The sequence below is a fragment of the Lissotriton vulgaris genome, chromosome 10 (assembly GCF_964263255.1).
Source record: "Lissotriton vulgaris chromosome 10, aLisVul1.2, whole genome shotgun sequence".
NCBI classification, from domain to species: domain Eukaryota; kingdom Metazoa; phylum Chordata; class Amphibia; order Caudata; family Salamandridae; genus Lissotriton; species Lissotriton vulgaris.
In genome coordinates this window covers 510382938-510400729 of record NC_141698.1, presented here as the reverse complement: position 1 = coordinate 510400729, position 17792 = coordinate 510382938, and the positions used below count along the sequence as shown (strand labels likewise).

The 17792-nt window shown below is 45.6% G+C and overlaps 1 protein-coding gene across 1 annotated transcript in view; it reads right to left on the bottom strand.

Annotated features, from left to right (window-relative positions):
* The window catches only part of GRIN2A (glutamate ionotropic receptor NMDA type subunit 2A), a 1504071-nt gene that overhangs the window by 204316 nt on the left and 1281963 nt on the right, over positions 1-17792 (bottom strand). Inside the window, exon 9 of the mRNA XM_086941364.1 lies at positions 8650-8879. Within this exon, the coding sequence (XP_086797490.1) occupies positions 8650-8879 (230 nt within the window). The remainder of the gene's footprint in view (positions 1-8649; positions 8880-17792) is intronic.

Genomic DNA, 17792 nt, shown 5'->3' with positions numbered 1-17792 from the left:
TGCAAGCCCTGGTCAGTTTAATAGAGACATCAGTAAATAAAATATGGCAATTAGGGTTAAGCCAATAATACCATATTTAGGGGGGAGAATTCAAGTACTTTAGCACGGGTCAGCAGTGGTAAAGTACACAGAGTCTTTAAAACCTGCAAAACGAGGTCAGAAAATGGAAGAAGGCAGGCAAAATTGGGGAAGACCACCCTAAGGCTGTCAGGTCTAACAAGGGCGCAAACTTATATAGGCGTCTCAGATTGGCATATGCTACTGCACAGTTAAAGGGTTATTTGATCATTGTAACCTTTCCATGATGTGTGCCCTATGCAGTTTAGAGAGTGTCCATATAGGTATTCCCACCTGTAATCTTATGCATATTTGCAATTTTGTGCACAGTATTTAATTTAGTGTGCATTAGGGTAGGTTGTTTTTAACGAAAAAGCATCAATTGGATGCTGATTTACTGAGTGTTATTTGTGTGTTGCTGACTTCTGAGTCTCTAACCCACACATCGGGTACTAAGAGGGGTACTTGGGTTCTGGTTTGGGGTCTGCAGCACAAGGGCCCAGGACACCAGAAGCAAAATATACCAGTTGTTACAGTTGGAGCCCAGTAACTTCAGACCTCCCTAGCATCCTTGAATACAAATTCCTCACTCGCTGTATAAAGCATTAAAGATGCCCTATTGATGGTAAACACACTAAGAAATCAAATTGTGCTGTTAATTTGTGTATTTTGAATAGACAGTAAATGAGTTAGCGAGGAAATAAGCAATTCTTCATTTTCCAAGATAGTCATTAGTGTTGGAGAGATCCATTGGAAGCACGTTCCCAGGTTGATAGACTCTCACAGAAAAACATATCTTCTAAGTTTACAAAATTTTGAAATTAACAATAATTTCTGCACAACTTAGCAGAGAGGTCCTCACCTCTCACATTTGTTTTAAATTCCTCCCGAATAATTAAGGGACCTTCTGCTGTAATAATAGGTGGACCATGCATGAAACCTTATACTGCATTTTTAGTTTCACCAGAAGACATTGGAAAGTAAACTGCACTTGTATTACACCATCCAATCTCCGAAATTGCGGCACAATATCGGCCACCGAGTTATGAGGCAATTGTAGTTTGACCAGGTAGTCTGAGGTCATTGTAAACACTTCAATTATATAATCCACTGGAAATCTCTGAAGAAGGCACCACTTGAGCCCATTATGGGAGACTCAGTTACTGAAATAAACTTCTAGTACTTCTCAAGTGAAATAAATCAGTATTTTTTGCCTGTGGGATAAAACAGAGGTATTGCTCTATCTGAAAAAGTTTGCTTTTAGCATAAGCCATTGGATATAGGGCCGGATGTACGACAGTTTTTTGCAATCTCAAAGGGGTTTTAGGCCCATTTTCAACCGCAAACAAACGTGTGGCCAATGTACCAACCCTATTTTGCGATTTGCGAATCAATTAGCGACTCGCAAAAGAGGGTTAGCAACTTGCTATTAGGAAGGGGCGTGCCAAGGGCATCCCTTCATAATAGCGAGTCCAGAACCTATGTAAGAATGTTTGCGACCACAATTGCAGTCTCAAAACACTCGCAGTTTACCACCTACTCTGCACTCAGAACTCCCGAGGCTTCGCCGGGAGCAACGTTAACTTTTAAAGCCCTCACTGACCTTGGTTCATCGCTCGCTGTGCCCCTCAGCTGCGCTCTGGACTTCCGCGCACGGCAGCTCCTCTTAGCAGCCTCTACCTTCTCCCTCCTGCACGCCACCCAGAGTGCCTCCCGCTGATCGTCTCCTCCTGAGACGGGCGAGTTCTCCATCTTGGGCGGCTCTGGGTCAGCGTTGCAGCGTTTGGGCCCCTCCCCCCCAGACCAGTACTTCAGGCGCACTGTGGACCTCGCGCCTTACTACTCTGCACTCAGAACTCCCGAGGCTTCGCCGGGAGCAACGTTAACTTTTAAAGCCCTTACTGACCTTGGTTCATCACTCGCTGTGCCCCTCAGCTGCGCTCTGGACTTCCGTGCACGGCAGCACCTCTTAGCAGCCTCTACCTTCTCCCTCCTGCACGCCACCCAGAGCGCCTCCCGCTGATCGTCTCCTCCTGAGACGGGCGAGTTCTCCATCTTGGGCGGCTCTGGGTCAGCGTTGCAGCGTTTGGGCCCCTCCCCCCCAGACCAGTACTTCAGGCGCACTGTGGACCTCGCGCCTTACTACTCTGCACTCAGAACTCCCGAGGCTTCGCCGGGAGCAACGTTAACTTTTAAAGCCCTCACTGACCTTGGTTCATCGCTCGCTGTGCCCCTCAGCTGCGCTCTGGACTTCCGCGCACGGCAGCACCTCTTAGCAGCCTCTACCTTCTCCCTCCTGCACGCCACCCAGAGCGCCTCCCGCTGATCGTCTCCTCCTGAGACGGGCGAGTTCTCCATCTTGGGCGGCTCTGGGTCAGCGTTGCAGCGTTTGGGCCCCTCCCCCCCAGACCAGTACTTCAGGCGCACTGTGGACCTCGCGCCTTACTACTCTGCACTCAGAACTCCCGAGGCTTCGCCGGGAGCAACGTTAACTTTTAAAGCCCTCACTGACCTTGGTTCATCGCTCGCTGTGCCCCTCAGCTGCGCTCTGGACTTCCGCGCACGGCAGCACCTCTTAGCAGCCTCTACCTTCTCCCTCCTGCACGCCACCCAGAGCGCCTCCCGCTGATCGTCTCCTCCTGAGACGGGCGAGTTCTCCATCTTGGGCGGCTCTGGGTCAGCGTTGCAGCGTTTGGGCTCCTCCCCCCAGACCAGTACTTCAGGCGCACTGTGGACCTCGCGCCTTACTACTCTGCACTCAGAACTCCCGAGGCTTCGCCGGGAGCAACGTTAACTTTTAAAGCCCTCACTGACCTTGGTTCATCGCTTGCTGTGCCCCTCAGCTGCGCTCTGGACTTCCGCGCACGGCAGCACCTCTTAGCAGCCTCTACCTTCTCCCTCCTGCACGCCACCCAGAGCGCCTCCCGCTGATCGTCTCCTCCTGAGACGGGCGAGTTCTCCATCTTGGGCGGCTCTGGGTCAGCGTTGCAGCGTTTGGGCCCCTCCCCCCTAGCCACTCCCCCTCATGTGTTCCTACATAATGGTTGGCCAGTCCCGGCAGCGCAGCGGACGAGCGCAGCGGGCGCGACGAAGGCGCGCCAAAGTTGCGCCTAAGTTAAGCCTGTCTGCGCCCGTCCGCGACGGGCCGGGACCAGGGGCCTCTGACTCTGCCCCTCCTTTGGTGTACACCTCTGCCCAGCTCCTGTCCTTTTCTGCTTCTGCCCCTCTTTCTCCCTCTGTAGTCCAACACTTATCTTCGCACGGTATCTATGTCCCCTACTCACCTTGTTCTTGTCCTGTTTCTCTTACTTCTTCTCCCTCTACCTCTTCTATGCTCTCTGTCACTGGTCCCATTTCCGGTTCCCCAGCCGTCTCTGCCATCCTCCTTAATACTCGTTCCGCCATTAAACACCAAACTGCCCTTTTCAATCTCTTGGATACTGATTCCCCGGATTTTCTTTTCCTCACCGAAACCTGGTTCTCTTCTGATTCACTCCCGGACCTCCTTGCTATTCTCCCTAGTACCCACTACGCCCTTCGTGCTGACCGCCCTGACGGAAAAACTGGAGGGGGTGTGGCGATGATAATTCGCTCTTCTATGAAATTCCAGCTTCTTCCGCACCCCCGCATGCCCAGTGTTGACTTTCTGGTGGCCCGCTCTCTCAATCTCCCGGTACCCCTTACGGTGGTCCTCATGTACCGCCCACCTCAAAGTATGCCATCATTCGTGTCTACCTTGCAGGACCTCCTGGCCACCTTGGCGGTAAATAATTCCTCGCTGCTCCTGCTCGGTGACTTCAACTTTTGGCCGGGTGATCCGAGGGAGGACTCCTTATCCAAAGATTTCTCTACCACACTTCAGTGCCTTAATTTCTTACCTCACATTTTGGTCCCTACCCAAATTCACGGTCATATCTTAGACCAAATCTGGTCCTTACGCTGTAACCTCTCGGCCACCTCCATTCTACCCTGTGTCTGGTCGGATCACTCCATGATCTCCTTTTCTATCCACTTGGGTCAAGCTGAGAAAGCCCCCCTGCCTAAAAACATCCTGGCTCGAAGCTGGAATAAGACTGATCTTAACGATCTTTCTTCCTTATTGTCTTCATCTGCTCCTACCCTGACTGACCTGCCTTTGGAAAGTCAGGCGGATGCCATCAACACTTGGCTTTCTTCTGCTTGCGACCAGGTCGCCCCACTCAAAAAGATCAAATCAGCTCGCCCCCATGACGCTCACAAGTGGTTTTCCAGTGACCTTAAATCCCTGAAATTAGAGCTCAGGCGCTCGGAGTGTCATTGGCGACGCAACTACTGCCCTACCCTCCGCCTCAAATACATAGCCCTCCTTAATAACTATAAAAAGCCATCTTAGCGGCCAAATCTAAATACTTCACTGAGCGAGTGGCCCTCTCGGCCAACAAATCCTGTGAGATTTTCTCACTAGTTCACAGTCTTGCCACCTCTGATCGCGCCTGTCTTTCCCCTGCCCCTTCTCAATCTCTCTGTCATTCTTTGAACGATTATTTCATCAATAAAATCATTACCATTAAGGCCAATATTCCCATTGTGTCTCAACCTGAACTGTCTGATCATTCTCATCTGTCTCCCTCTGTTCTGGATCATTTTGAACCAATTTCATCTGAGCTTTTTCTCGACCTGCTTGTCAAGGTCAAGTCCGGTTCTCCTGCGGACTGTGCTCCCGCACGGATCCTCAGAACTCTCTATATTAGCTGTCCCATCCCCCCCCTTACTTTTCTCAACACTTCTTTGGCCTCGGGCTGTGTTCCCTCCTCCTTTAAATCCGCTATTGTTTTTCCTATCTTGAAAAAGGCTGGCCTGGACCCCTCTCTCCCATCTAATTTCAGGCCGATTTCCCTTCTCCCCTACCTAGGGAAGATTCTCGAAAGCTACGTGACATCCTGCCTCTCCACCTACATTGAGGAGAAGCATCTCTTGGCCTCCCACCAGGCGGGCTTTCGTCCTGGCCACTCCACTGAGGGTGTGGTCCTCGCGGTCCTGGATGAACTTAAGGGGAAGGCTGACAGCAACCTCCCCCAGGCCTTGGTCCTTTTGGACTTGTCCGCTGCGTTTGACACGGTCGATCATGCCATCCTTCTCGACCGTGTCAGCGCAGCGGGCATCCAAGGCACTGCCTTCTCCTGGATCGCGTCCTTCCTTCAAGGCAGATCACAGCCAGTTCACCTTTCTGATTTTTTTGCTCCCCCTCTTCCGGTCACCTGTGGGGTCCCTCAAGGTTCTTCCCTTTCCCCACTTCTCTTCAATCTTTACATCCGTCCCCTCATCTCCTCTCTTCTCGAGCTGGGGGTCTCTGTGTACAGTTACGCAGACGACCTCCAGCTCGTTTTTGATCTTTCATCCCCAGCTGACTCTCTCCCTAAGTTTTGTTCCACTCTTGTTTTCATTTCCCAGTGGATGAGCTTCAATCATTTGAAGCTCAATCCCGATAAGACAGAGCTCGTCCTCACGGGTGGCTCGTCTAATCCCTGGTCTTCAGCTCACTGGTCCCTTTCTTTTGGTCCTCCCCCCTCCCCAGTCCCCTCTGTCCGGACCTTGGGCATCAAGATCAGCAATGATCTGTCCATGCACGCCCAAATCAGTTCCGTCGTGTCTTCTTGTTTTTCCTCCCTCCGTCTAATCCGTAAGATCTCCCGGTTCTTTTCTGTTGATGCTCTCAAAACCATTATCACGGCCCTCATTACATCCCGCCTGGATTATGGAAACGGCTTGTACGTAGGCATTCCTGCCTACGAAACTCGCCGTCTCCAGGCCATCCAAAACCAGGCGGCCCGCCTTATCCTTCGTCTTCCCAAATCCTCCCACATCACCCCGGCCCTCAAAACCCTCCATTGGCTCCCTGTTCTTTTCAGGTTTCAGTTCAAATTAGCTTGCTTGGCCTTCCGGGCGCACTCTCGCTCTGCCCCGCTTTTCATTAACTCTCTAATCTCTTCTCACGCCCCCAACCGTTCTCTCCGCTCTTCTTCTCTCTCTCTACTTCACGTCCCCCGCTTCCGCAAATCCCGCACGGGGGGCACCCGATTCTCTGTGCTGGCCCCCCAGATCTGGAACAATCTCCCTCTCTCCATTCGCTCTATCCCTATTTTTTCTCACTTTCGTAAAGCCCTTAAAACTTTTCTTTTTCTTCAGGCATTCCCCGGCTAACCTCCTTGGGACCCTCTGTAGACTCTGATGTGCTCCTTAGCGCCAGGAAGCCGCTTGGCCGCAGTGCGCTTTATAAATTTCTTTTTCATTTCATTTCATTTCATTTCATTTCTCAGAAGGGTGGTAAGGAACTCACAAACGGGAATGGGTCCCCAGGGGTCTTCTTCCCCTTTGGAAATACATGTGCAATTATTTTTTAAGAGCAGGCAGTGGTCCCAGGGACCACTGCCTGTCCTGAAAATATGGAACGAAAAAGTTAAATTTTTATTTTTTTAAATGCATCCCGTTCTCCTTTAAGGTAAACAGGCTGCATTAAACAAAATTACTTTATTGACAAAGCAGTACCAGGCATGGTGGTCTGCTGACCCCAGCAGGCCACCATCCCTGGGAGTGCTAGCCATTGCCAATGGGGTCACAAATTGTGACAGCCTCATAATAATCATGAGGCATGGGAATCGCAAACAGTGTCTCAGACACTGTTATACATAGCATTTTGCGACTCACAATATGTCGCAATTTGCGAGTCGCAAAATGCTATGGTCGTACATCTGGACCCAGGATAATACAGTGAGTTCTGCAGAAAATATCTTGCACAACCTTCTGAGTTAAGAATCTCTCACCATCAATATTTATTTCTTTGTAGGGTTGTTGAACTCTAGTTTTCTGCCACCCTCGGCTCTATAGGTGCTAGAGATTTGGAAAAACATTTGTAAATTTTTTTTGTCCAAATTCAGTTTTAAAATGAACTTAGGATCATTAACATAGCAATAAACGTTATTCCAAGTGAGTGCAGCAATTCAGTTGATGTGATCTGTATGCATGAGAGGATTGCAGTGGCATTGTGTAGCAAGGCCAGACTGGGACTGAAAATAGGCCCGGGCATCAAAATAAAAGTTGCCCCTATTAGTGCATCAGAGTTAAAAAAAAAAGTGGCCCATATTTGCAAATGGGGCCGTTTTGAACTTGTAAAAACATGCAATAGCGGTGTTTTATAAGGTGTGTGTGAACCATTGTATTTGTTCTTGCTGCAGGCAATGTTTGTGGTAATAAGTGGAACATCTGTAGTAAAAACTGGCCCACTAGACAAAAAAAGGCCCACAAACAGCCACAAAATCTTCCCCACAATGATTTTTCAGACCGGCACATCAGGCACTGCCTGAGTGCCCTATAGGTCAGTTCGACCCTGCGTTCTAGTGCCTGAGGGACTCCACACTTAATGGAAATGGTCTGAGATTGAAATGAGAAAAACGGGAAGGTCCCAGTTTTCCCTTCAAAGAAACTCAATCCTCTTCAATGGACTACCTCTTATGCCTGGCTCTGGTAGTCCTCTGAAGTGAGTGGAATGGTGGAAACCACCGAAGACCACTAAGAGAATTAAGACAAATTGGTTCTACACTGAAGATGTGTTGAAAATCTCGTAAACTGCCTTCAGGAAGCCATTCTGTCACAGAGTAGTTTGTATGACTATGGAAGTGTAGACCCTGCTGGATGCTTGAGAGATGCATGAGGCCAGCTTTTTTAAGCCAGCAGATCTCCAATGTTCATTAACCCCTCCCATGCTTGTGACGGAACCGCTCCGTCACAAGCCACGGGTGAGCTGTGCTTGTGACGGAACAGTTCTGTCACGGCCCGCTCGCCGCGTCTGCGCGGCGCTGATTTCGCGCCTGCGCTGACGCTTTAATGGGCGGGCGGGTTCGTGACGGAACCGTCCCGTCACAAGCACAGCTCGCCCGCGAGCCGTGACGGAGCGGTTCCGTCACTAGTATGGAGCCGCCGGGCGGGTGCCCCACCCCTTTAGCGCTGCGGCGGAATAGCCGCCGCAGCGAAGGGGTTAAAGGCCACATGGTTCCCAGCTTTAATGTATAAATTGCACTGTGTTGCGGATGTATGAAGTGTTGTGAAAAAAATTCAAAATTTAAGAAAACAAATTTAAACAAAAAAAGGCGACATGCCACATCTTTCTCTGAGGGGCGTACAAATCAGGACTCTGAGAGGGTTAGGTATATTATGCAAAAGAATGAATTCCCAAAGAGCTTTACACCTAGGCTGTCTTCACATTAGCCTACAGTTTTATGTTTGTGATCATAATGGAAACTAGCAGAAGGTGGCAAAAATATCAGGAATGTTTTTTTATTAGTAAAATGTCGTTGTAATGTATTTCCTATATACTTTATAGTGAAACAAAATGCTATTGGTACACTTCTGATCATAACACTGGGTGAAAATGGACTAGCAATATTGAGCTTTCAATTGTCACTAATATGTTTGCAGAAGTTTGTCTTAGTTAACATTCTATTTGCAAGGTTGGTAACTTTTTTTCTCGAAGACTACTACCAATCTGTAAGCAAGTGGCAAATCAAGTATTCACAAATAGTTAAACTCATTAATTTCAGGGATATCTTAAAATCCTACCTTTTTGTCACTCAGTCCAGTCACTTGATCCACAAACTCCTCCTGGATCATGAATGCAGCAAGATTGGCAGTATAGCTGGCCAGAAAAATGACAGCAAAGAATGCCCATATGGAAACTATTATTTTACTAGTCGTCCCTTTTGGATTCTGCACCGGCACGGAGTTGTTGAACACCAGACCCCAAAGAAGCCATACCGCTTTCCCAATGGTGAACGATGGTCCATGGGGATCTGTAAAAGCAGATAGTGGTGATGTTATACATTTTTGGCATGGGCATGTAAGTAATATTGTTAACGTTTTAAAATGTCCTCAGTTGTAATCAAATTAACAATTGCCAGACCTCTTCAGTTTCTCAGCTCGCACGTCTCCCCATTCAATGCATGAGAAGCATATCAAGACCAGGCGTTTTTTTTGCATTCTGAAATTCGTAGTACTGATGATCTCACTACAAAATTAGACTAAAAGCCCCAGAATACAAATCGAGAATCTGGGCTGATGGACCTCTAAAAGCATAAGAGCTCTAACAATAGATAGGAATGATAACCCATCTAATTAAAAGACTAAAGTGAGTCAGAAGTTAAAAAATCACACATGAAATTCTTGTGCAACCAAACACATCCTTTTTACAAAAAGAAAAATAGGCACTGGTGGATAACCAAAGCCATGCTACAAAGTCGGATTTAACTGTCGACTTTTCTCAAATTATTATGTTTTTCGATCACTTTGAAAAACATGCGTGTTGGAAATTGGGCTACTGATTGAAGGGGCTGAAACCCTTTTTAAGCAGTAACCACAATCTCTGTTAGGGTGAACCAAAAGCAAAGGACAAATTAACCTTTGCCTAACCCTCTGGTACCTTGGCACAAAGCACTTAGACTTAACTTTGAGGCAATGTGTAAATTATTTATTCAACACTTCAAACAGTAATAAAGTGAAAACACAATACAAGAAAAAAGTCCACAAACGTTTAGAAAAATAGAGCAAAGTTTAATCAATTATTTGCGACCAAATTATAAAAATCCAATCATGACATTAATTTTCAACGTTTCAGGTAACTATAGGGCCAAAAGCACAAAGCGCTACTCGTGTTTATCTCGTCAGGTGCGACTGGGTGAAATAAGTTCAGGCAGACCATGATGGCATGCGGGCCTGAGACAGATACCAGGTTAGTCCCACTGAAAGAGTTACCTTCAAAGTCCAGCACAAAGAGTTTTGTTCACGGTGGAAGGGGCCACGAGGAGCAAGGAGAGCATCACAAATGGTCGTTGGTATAGGGTGAAGAGCAGAACGGGCGTCGCAGACGGTTGTCGCTGAAGCGTGAAGATCTTGTCAGACGTTGTAGATGGTCACTGCTGAAGCTTCGCATTGGTGGTCACCACAAGCTGTAGATGCTGCAGAGTGAAGTGCTTATTGTTATGAGCCCCAATATAGCCGGATATAGCCCTAGGTAGCTACACAACCTTTTACCCACATTCGTCCTACCTATCTCTGCATAACGGTTCTGGCACTGACCTTTTACCTAGTTATGTGCTGAATAACTGTCAATCTGTGTTTTCTCCTAAACTGGTCTTATTTATTATGCATGAGGGTTCCTAGTATCATATCTTAATTTACTGCCCAGGTCATACACAGCAGGATTACCATCTTCTGTATAATAACTCGGTACATATGTCACCGCTATCATCATCCTTGGATGACAGGCCCACTTTACATAATGGCAAGTCATTGCATGTCCAGGTAGAACCCCTGAAGGTACATTTTGGGTATAAAAGAACTAGGTCTTCGATGGTTAACCACAGGAGACGTTTCCACACTGACATAAGACGATGGAGTCCCTGCACTCAGAAGCTCCAACGTGCAGTGTTCTGACATCCCTTGCAGGGTGTCCAACTCAAGACCAAGATTGGGTCCTTCGTTCTTTTCCCTCAGGTAATGGGGTTGTCTCTTTCCTATGGGATTCTTGGCTTTACAACCACATACATGCTAGGTATACTAAGGTACAATTAGATAGACTTTGCGTCGTATGAGTATGCTTGATTACTGCCATCTATCAATATGCCTGCATATATTTACTGTTTTAGCACCATGGTAGAATTCTACCTTTTATTTACTCTGTTGGTGCTCATAATCTTATATATCTGTTCCTGTCTAAAGATTGTCACAGCAAACATATTTTATACTAGAATGACGCTAGTTCAATAAATGCTTATTGAAAATGTCCCCATCATTTATTCTGTGTATCTGTCTGAGACCAAGTGAGCACGAGTAACTGAGTGAAAAGTAGTGCACTGTTTTCATGATCCCTGAAAGCTCAAGGGTTGTCATGTTTGATAGTTGTCACAACTTGGTAAGGGTAGGGGGCTTATGGTGGAACTGTGAGCTAGCTTGTCTAAAGGCTAACATATCCTTTGGGGTGTCTGGAATCAGTCTGGACACCAATCCCTTAGTTTATGTTGTCTGAACACGCAGGTCTTATGCATTATTAGCAACTAAATAACACTATCGCACGCCTCCGGACATCATTGGTGGTCGCTGTGGCACGAAAAGTTCAGGTTCACCAGAACTTTGCGTTGGCGGGCGGCACAAGTGACTAGATCTTGATGTGAATTGACCCATTTGTGTTCACTAAGAGCCCAAAACTTCAGGAGAGCTTAACTGAGGCCACACCAAGGGTCCAAGACTGTGTGGTGCTACTGGGGGGTTAGGTACTCACTGCAGCAGAGGCCATACCAGTTCAGCCAGGTTCAGTTGCAGTTCCAGATGTCGGTTCAGGCAGCAGGTCAGCTGGGCAGTTGCAGAGAGCTTCTGGAGCTTGGCATGTTCCTGTAGCTCAGAACAGGATGTCAACTGGCTGACCCTTGAGGTCACTTTAGCCTGGGATGAATGTTACAGGTCCAGTCTTCTTGCTGCATTCTGAGCAAGCAGGCAGTAGAGTAGCAGTGCAGCAGAGTAGCAGTCCTTCTGGCAGCAAAGCAGTACAGAAGTCCTTCTCCTGTAGTATCCACAGGTCCAGAGTTTTACTGAAGAGCTGGGCCCGAGGGTACAATATTTACATCTGGTGCCCACAATGAAGTAGGAGAAGTTTCTAGAGATTTTCCTTGTAAATCTTTAAAGTATCCTACTTCCCCTGTCCTGGCTCCAAGCAGGATGCATGAACAATGTAGTGATGACATGTCTTTTGAGTGAAGGCAGGGCACAGTCTACTTAGTTGCAAATGGGGCTGTGCCCAGCTCTGCCCTTCCCATCCTGCAGTTGATGGCCCATCCAGGCACACCTAATCCATCTATTGTGTTGCTGTCTGTATGGAATAAACAAAGTCCAACAGCCAACTACACTGGGTCATGTGACCCAGAAACAAGTTGCAGGCTTTGAATAGTTAGGGCAGGAAAATGCCAACTTTCTAATAGATTATTGTCAGTAAGATGGCCAACGTGCCATCAGAAACTGGCAATCACGCTGTGATAGTGTGAGGTTCAGCATCTCTGATTTTCTCATGTGAATTTTGAAGACTGAAGCTGCTTCAAAGTCTATCAGGATAGTCAGCAGTCAGGAATGGGAGATTTCAGGCTTTGTTATCATCATTAATATGTCATCATTACAAAGCATCACCTTGTGTGTGTCTTGTCCAACCTGTGAACCGTGAATATTGTCAGCCCTAATCAAAATCCCCAGGATATTGTGGTATAAATTTGCACATTTTGCAGCACAAAGATTCAAATTTAGTGGCACAAATATGAACATTTTGAGACATTATTGCTGTACTTTATTCTACTTGTAATCATTCCTAGTCAGCCCTAAATCAACGAAACCTGTTTCAGCAGAGTATTCCACTTTGATATAGGCATGTTTAAAGTTTCTGCAGCTCTACGGAAGCACAGCTCCAATCCTAACCTTGTGGGATAGGGCCGTATTTCTCCCCGGGATGTTCTAGCACCCATGCATGCACCCCTGCTGGGGTACCACTTTCACCACTCCCTGGTTTTAGTCACACAGCTCCCTTCACTCTTTGCTTTAATTCATGCAGCCCTCTTATGACTCTGGTTTCAGACTTGCAGCCCCCTTGCTTCCTGGTTTCAGTCACACAGACACCTTTGCTCACTGGTTTCAGTCACACAGACATCTTCACTCCCTGGTTTTAGTCGCACAGCCCCCTTTACTCCCTGGTTTCAGTCGGTCTCTGATTTCTTCCACACAGCGCCCTTCACCCCCTGGGTGCAGTCACACAGCGCCCATTTGCTGTCTGTGTGCAGTCACAAACCCCCAGGTCCAGATGAGCATGTTGATTGACTGCCGCCATCGTTGATTTATGCCTGACAGAAAGGGAATTCTGCCATGTTGCGCGTCCCAGCGCTTCTACGGAATGCCAGCACCTCACCATCATTACTTATTCATCCAGTCTTGAAGCAATATATTTAAAGATCATAACCTCTCGGACCGAAATGATGCTTGCACGTGGTGGCAGAAGAAGGCAGCTATTACAGCTGAGCAGTGCCACGTATTGACATGTACGTGTGCAGCCAATAAAATATCACCATTTTATTGTCTGTCTGCTGGAGACCTTTCTTTTGCAGCCAAAAAGACACATTTTGCAGTCATCACGCTAGTCAACTGATTTTGTTATTATTCCACACATCACGAAATCACAAAATCCAGGAAGGTCTGCCTAATTTTCCCCACCAGCGGCTCTACTGTGAGAGCAAAAAGAAGCAAGCAAGAAGGCATCCCGTTCTGGTTCCTCAGTACAACAGCAGGGTTTGAAACAGACCTCTATTAAGCGATAACCTAGAGCCCGGGGACTGACATTCTGCCTGCTTCATTGTAATGAACCAGAGGCCAAACCCAGAACCTTGTAGTTCTTGTGTCGTGAAGTTCTAATGCACCCAATCAAAAGCTTTTTCCAAGTCAAGGGTGACAAGGGCTGCTGGTGTTGCCTTTTATTTACCTTTTTCAACCAGGTGGATGACACTTTTCAAGTCGTAATATGTCTGGCATGTCTTAAGATATCCTGACTGGCCTGGATTTATTAAATCTGTTAGGATGTTCTATAGCCGAGTAGTAATGATTTTTGTATATATTTTAACATATACCTTTATTATGTTTATCAGCTGATATGATGTGCAGAGTCTGGAGGCTTTTTGCTGCATCAGCTATAGTTGTTGTTAACGCTCCCATCAACTGTGATGTGGGGTATCAGGAGTTTGTCTAGGTAGACCTGTTGTGCAAGTTGGGAAAGTTGATGGACCAATTAAAGAGCTGTGAAAGATGGTTAAATAAGGCATTAATTTATGCTTTCCTTCACAAAGAGTTGTCCCCTCCTCTCCCTTTATTTCTTTAATGTATCCTCTGAAATGTTTATGTCATAACTATTTTGCTAATTGTGCGCTCAATTCATTTCCTTGATCATACTTGTTGGACCTGGCCCTCTCTGCTGGGTCACCCGAAACTTTTTGCTTTCACCTCTCCTGCTTTGCTGAATTCAACTTTGTTGGCATTAGGACTCTGTGCACTTCACCGCACCAGCAGAGTTCAGGTGTAGAGCTATAGGCTCCATGTGTTAGGAACACACTAAAATGTAATGGAGTAACATCTGTTGAGAAGCAGAGAAATTGTAAGTACCTAATTGTTACTTGATATCCCCAATGGAAAAGACCATATCCCTTTTGGAGGATTTATCTTCATTGCTGGTTTAAAAGGCTTCAAGCGGTGAGAAATTCAACATGGCTACAAGAATTCAGAAGATCAAATCCCAGAGTTCAAGTTGTTCAGCTCTTCGGAACCGGCACTGTCGTTAATGTGCACGCGCAAACTCCGTGCTGTGCACTGCAGCTTAAATTCTGATAGGAACGGTAGTGTCTCCGAAGCGTGCATCTCTTCAAAAGGTTTTCAGTTATTTATTGGTTTCTGATTCAACGCCTTCAGTATGCATGCGCAGTCTTGTTGTGTTTGAAGGAATTTTAAAAGACTTGTGAGTAGCAATCTTGATTCTAAAGTCTTTTGGTCAAGAGGTGTACTAAGGAAGTGAATCGATTACTTATTATGTTTCCAAGCATAAGGTGCCATTAAAATGACTTTGTACTAACTCAAGAAATATTTAAAATTCATCAATGGACAAGAGTTTCTATTGAAGAGGAACTAGTGAGAATAACATAAAATACATATATGTATATATATGTATATATATTACCAACTGGCGGTCACCAGTAGGTAGATATAGTTGCAATAACTTTGGTGCCGGTCGATGATACTTCGCGAAATTCTCCAAGAAGATAGGGCGCTCCGCTCCTATCCTTGAAGTTTTGGGGTGATTCGTCAGGCGGGGGCTGAGAAAAAAGGAAGGTCCCAAAACGTGTTTTCCCCATGCAATTTTCCATAGGGACATTTAGCCGCGGCAACAGCCCGAACTGGGCGTGGCCTCTGAACACCTCTCAGCAACGCAGCCCCCTGGTGCATTCTGGAAGTATCTGGTGGGCTTGTTGGCCCCCAGGGGCACACAGGATAGAGAAGGAATTAATTCTCTAACTTAAAATGCGCCACAGGGCGTGTTTGCAGACATGTCACCTCAGGCCACGCCCCCTTACTTCATCAGTGAGCAAACGCGCCCCGTGGTGCGTTTTAAGTAGGGGAATTAATTCTCTTTCAATACTGAGGGTCCCAGAGGGCCAAATAGCCCAACAGGTATCTCCAGTATGCACCAGGGAGCTGCGTTGCAGACAGGTGTTTAGAGGCCATGCCCCTTTTTACACCTCTCTGCAACGCAGCTCTGTGGTGCTTACTGGAGGTACCTAGTGGGCTAGTTTGACCCGAGGGATCCTTAGGATTGAAGGGGACTTAATCTCTCAACTTAGAACAGTGACATGGCGCGTTTACACAGTGGTGAAGGGAGGGGACGGGGTCTGACGTGATGTGTGCAAACATGCCCTGTGGCACGCTTTAAGTTGAAGAAAACATTCAACTTCAAACCTGAGGGACCAAGGGGGACAATCAGTCCACCAGGTGCTTCCAGGAAGCGCCACTGCCCTGCGTTGCAGAGACATGTTATCAGGAGAGACCTCAGTGCTGCATCTTTGAGCCCAGTATTGATCCTCAAAAGTAATTCTAAACATACTTACTAGTAACTTGAATTTCCTTCCATAGGCTAACATAGACTGGTTTCACTTGGAAATGCTTCTAAGTGTGGAGTTTTGGAACTTTTAAATATTCAGCTAAAATCATCTGAACAACGAATTCCGATTTACTCACCTGTTATCAGGAGGGAACCCAGTGCTGCATCTTTTAGCCCAGCACTGACCCTGAAAAGTAAGTCTAACCATATTTACCAGTAACTTGTTTTTCCTTCCATAAGAATCCATTGTCTGGTTTTCACCAGAAAAGTTTCTAAGTGTCTATTTTCACAAACTAAAAATATTCCTTAAAAATCGCCTGTATGACTTAAACGCATTCTTTCAACTGTTTACAGGAGATGCACCAGTGCTGAATCCAGGATCCACCACTGAGTAAGAAAAAGTGACGATAACACTACTTACCTGCTAAAGGATTTTCCTGCTATAGGATAACATTGGTGATTGTATGTGAAAAAATTTCGAAGAGTCAACTTTTAAAATACAATAATATTCCTTAAAAATCAATACTGTACCGAAAACACTTTTACTCAACCGTTTACAGGAGTTTTCCAAGGAATTAATCTAGGATCCAGTCCGTGGTTAGAAAAGTAATCCATAAAGTAACTAATTGCATTTAAATAGAAATTCACATTGAGGTCAGTGTGTCATTGTGTTTGAAATTGTGTTGCCCATTGCAACAACTGTAACTACTGTACTTTAAAGTCTATTGCCTATTTGCGAAGTATTTAAACGAAAGTAATTCATTTGAGAAAGTATATTTTGTAATGTAATGTACAATGTAAATATAATGTAATTTATAAAATAAAAGATCTAAAAATAAATAGTTTAAAAAATGTAGTAATTCAGTATCCCAAAAAAATATAACAATTAATACATTTAAAAATTGTCATTTACAAAACCTTCGAAATTCACTGAAAAAACCATAGGTTTCAGGCCTGATATAGTTAGGAATTAGCATTTAAAAAACCTTTGAAATTCACTGAAAAAACATAGGTTTTAGGCCTGATATAGTTAGGAATTAGCATTTGAAAAATCTTCGAAATTCACTGAAAAAACGTAGGTTTTAGGGGTGTTATAGTTAGCTGGACATTTCACTCATACAAAACCATTGAAATTCCTCTGATATAGTTAGTTGTACTAACTATATCTTGCGTGCCCGCAATCCACTGCTGATGATGTCACATTTTACATCATTCATGACATGGTCAGTGACATCACTGATGACATCTCAAATGACATCACTGATGAAATCATCCAGTGAATGTGGTTTGCTTCGTTATGTAAATATGTATTATATATATAGCACGAGTTTGCATTCCGGATCTAGGATACTTTGCCTTTCTATGAGAAGCCTTGTCGAATCAAATTTGAAATTTTAAAATGAATGGAGAAATCACGCCGTTGCTTGATAACTTAAACTCTTCATTTTTGTTTAATACTACTAATGAGCAAACACAGCTTAGTATTTGCCCGTTCATATGCAATCAGCCCTAAAGAAGTCCCTGGACGGGAAGAAACGCGTTGGCGGTTCCAAACGTTTTTTAAAGAATCAAATTTAATACAGCATCGACTCATCTTTAGAACAAGCTATGCTTTCTTATTATTATATCATTGTCACATTTGCGTACAAAAGTGTGCTGGGCTATTGTGTATATTTGGTTTGTGGAAGACAGTCTTGACCTGCTTCCCAGTTTTGGGGGTGTAGGGAATTGTGCCTCCAGCCCTTTTTGCACCTTTTCTCATGTTATTTGAGAGGCAATTCTGAGACTTGTGCAGGCAATTATGCTTCGATTCCCTCTTTTTGTTGTAAGTCTGCAACCCTATCTATACCAGCCTGTTCCCAGCTCCTAGCCATGCCGTCATATATTGCTTCCGGTAGTACAGATGAGCGCCAAAAGGGTGTGAATCTACTATACCTGAGTATCTTCAGGAGCCTGCTCACCTCTATGGTAACTATTGCAAAAATCTGGGTCTCATATCCTTTGATATTTACCGGCTAGATAGCTTGATTATGTACGATTT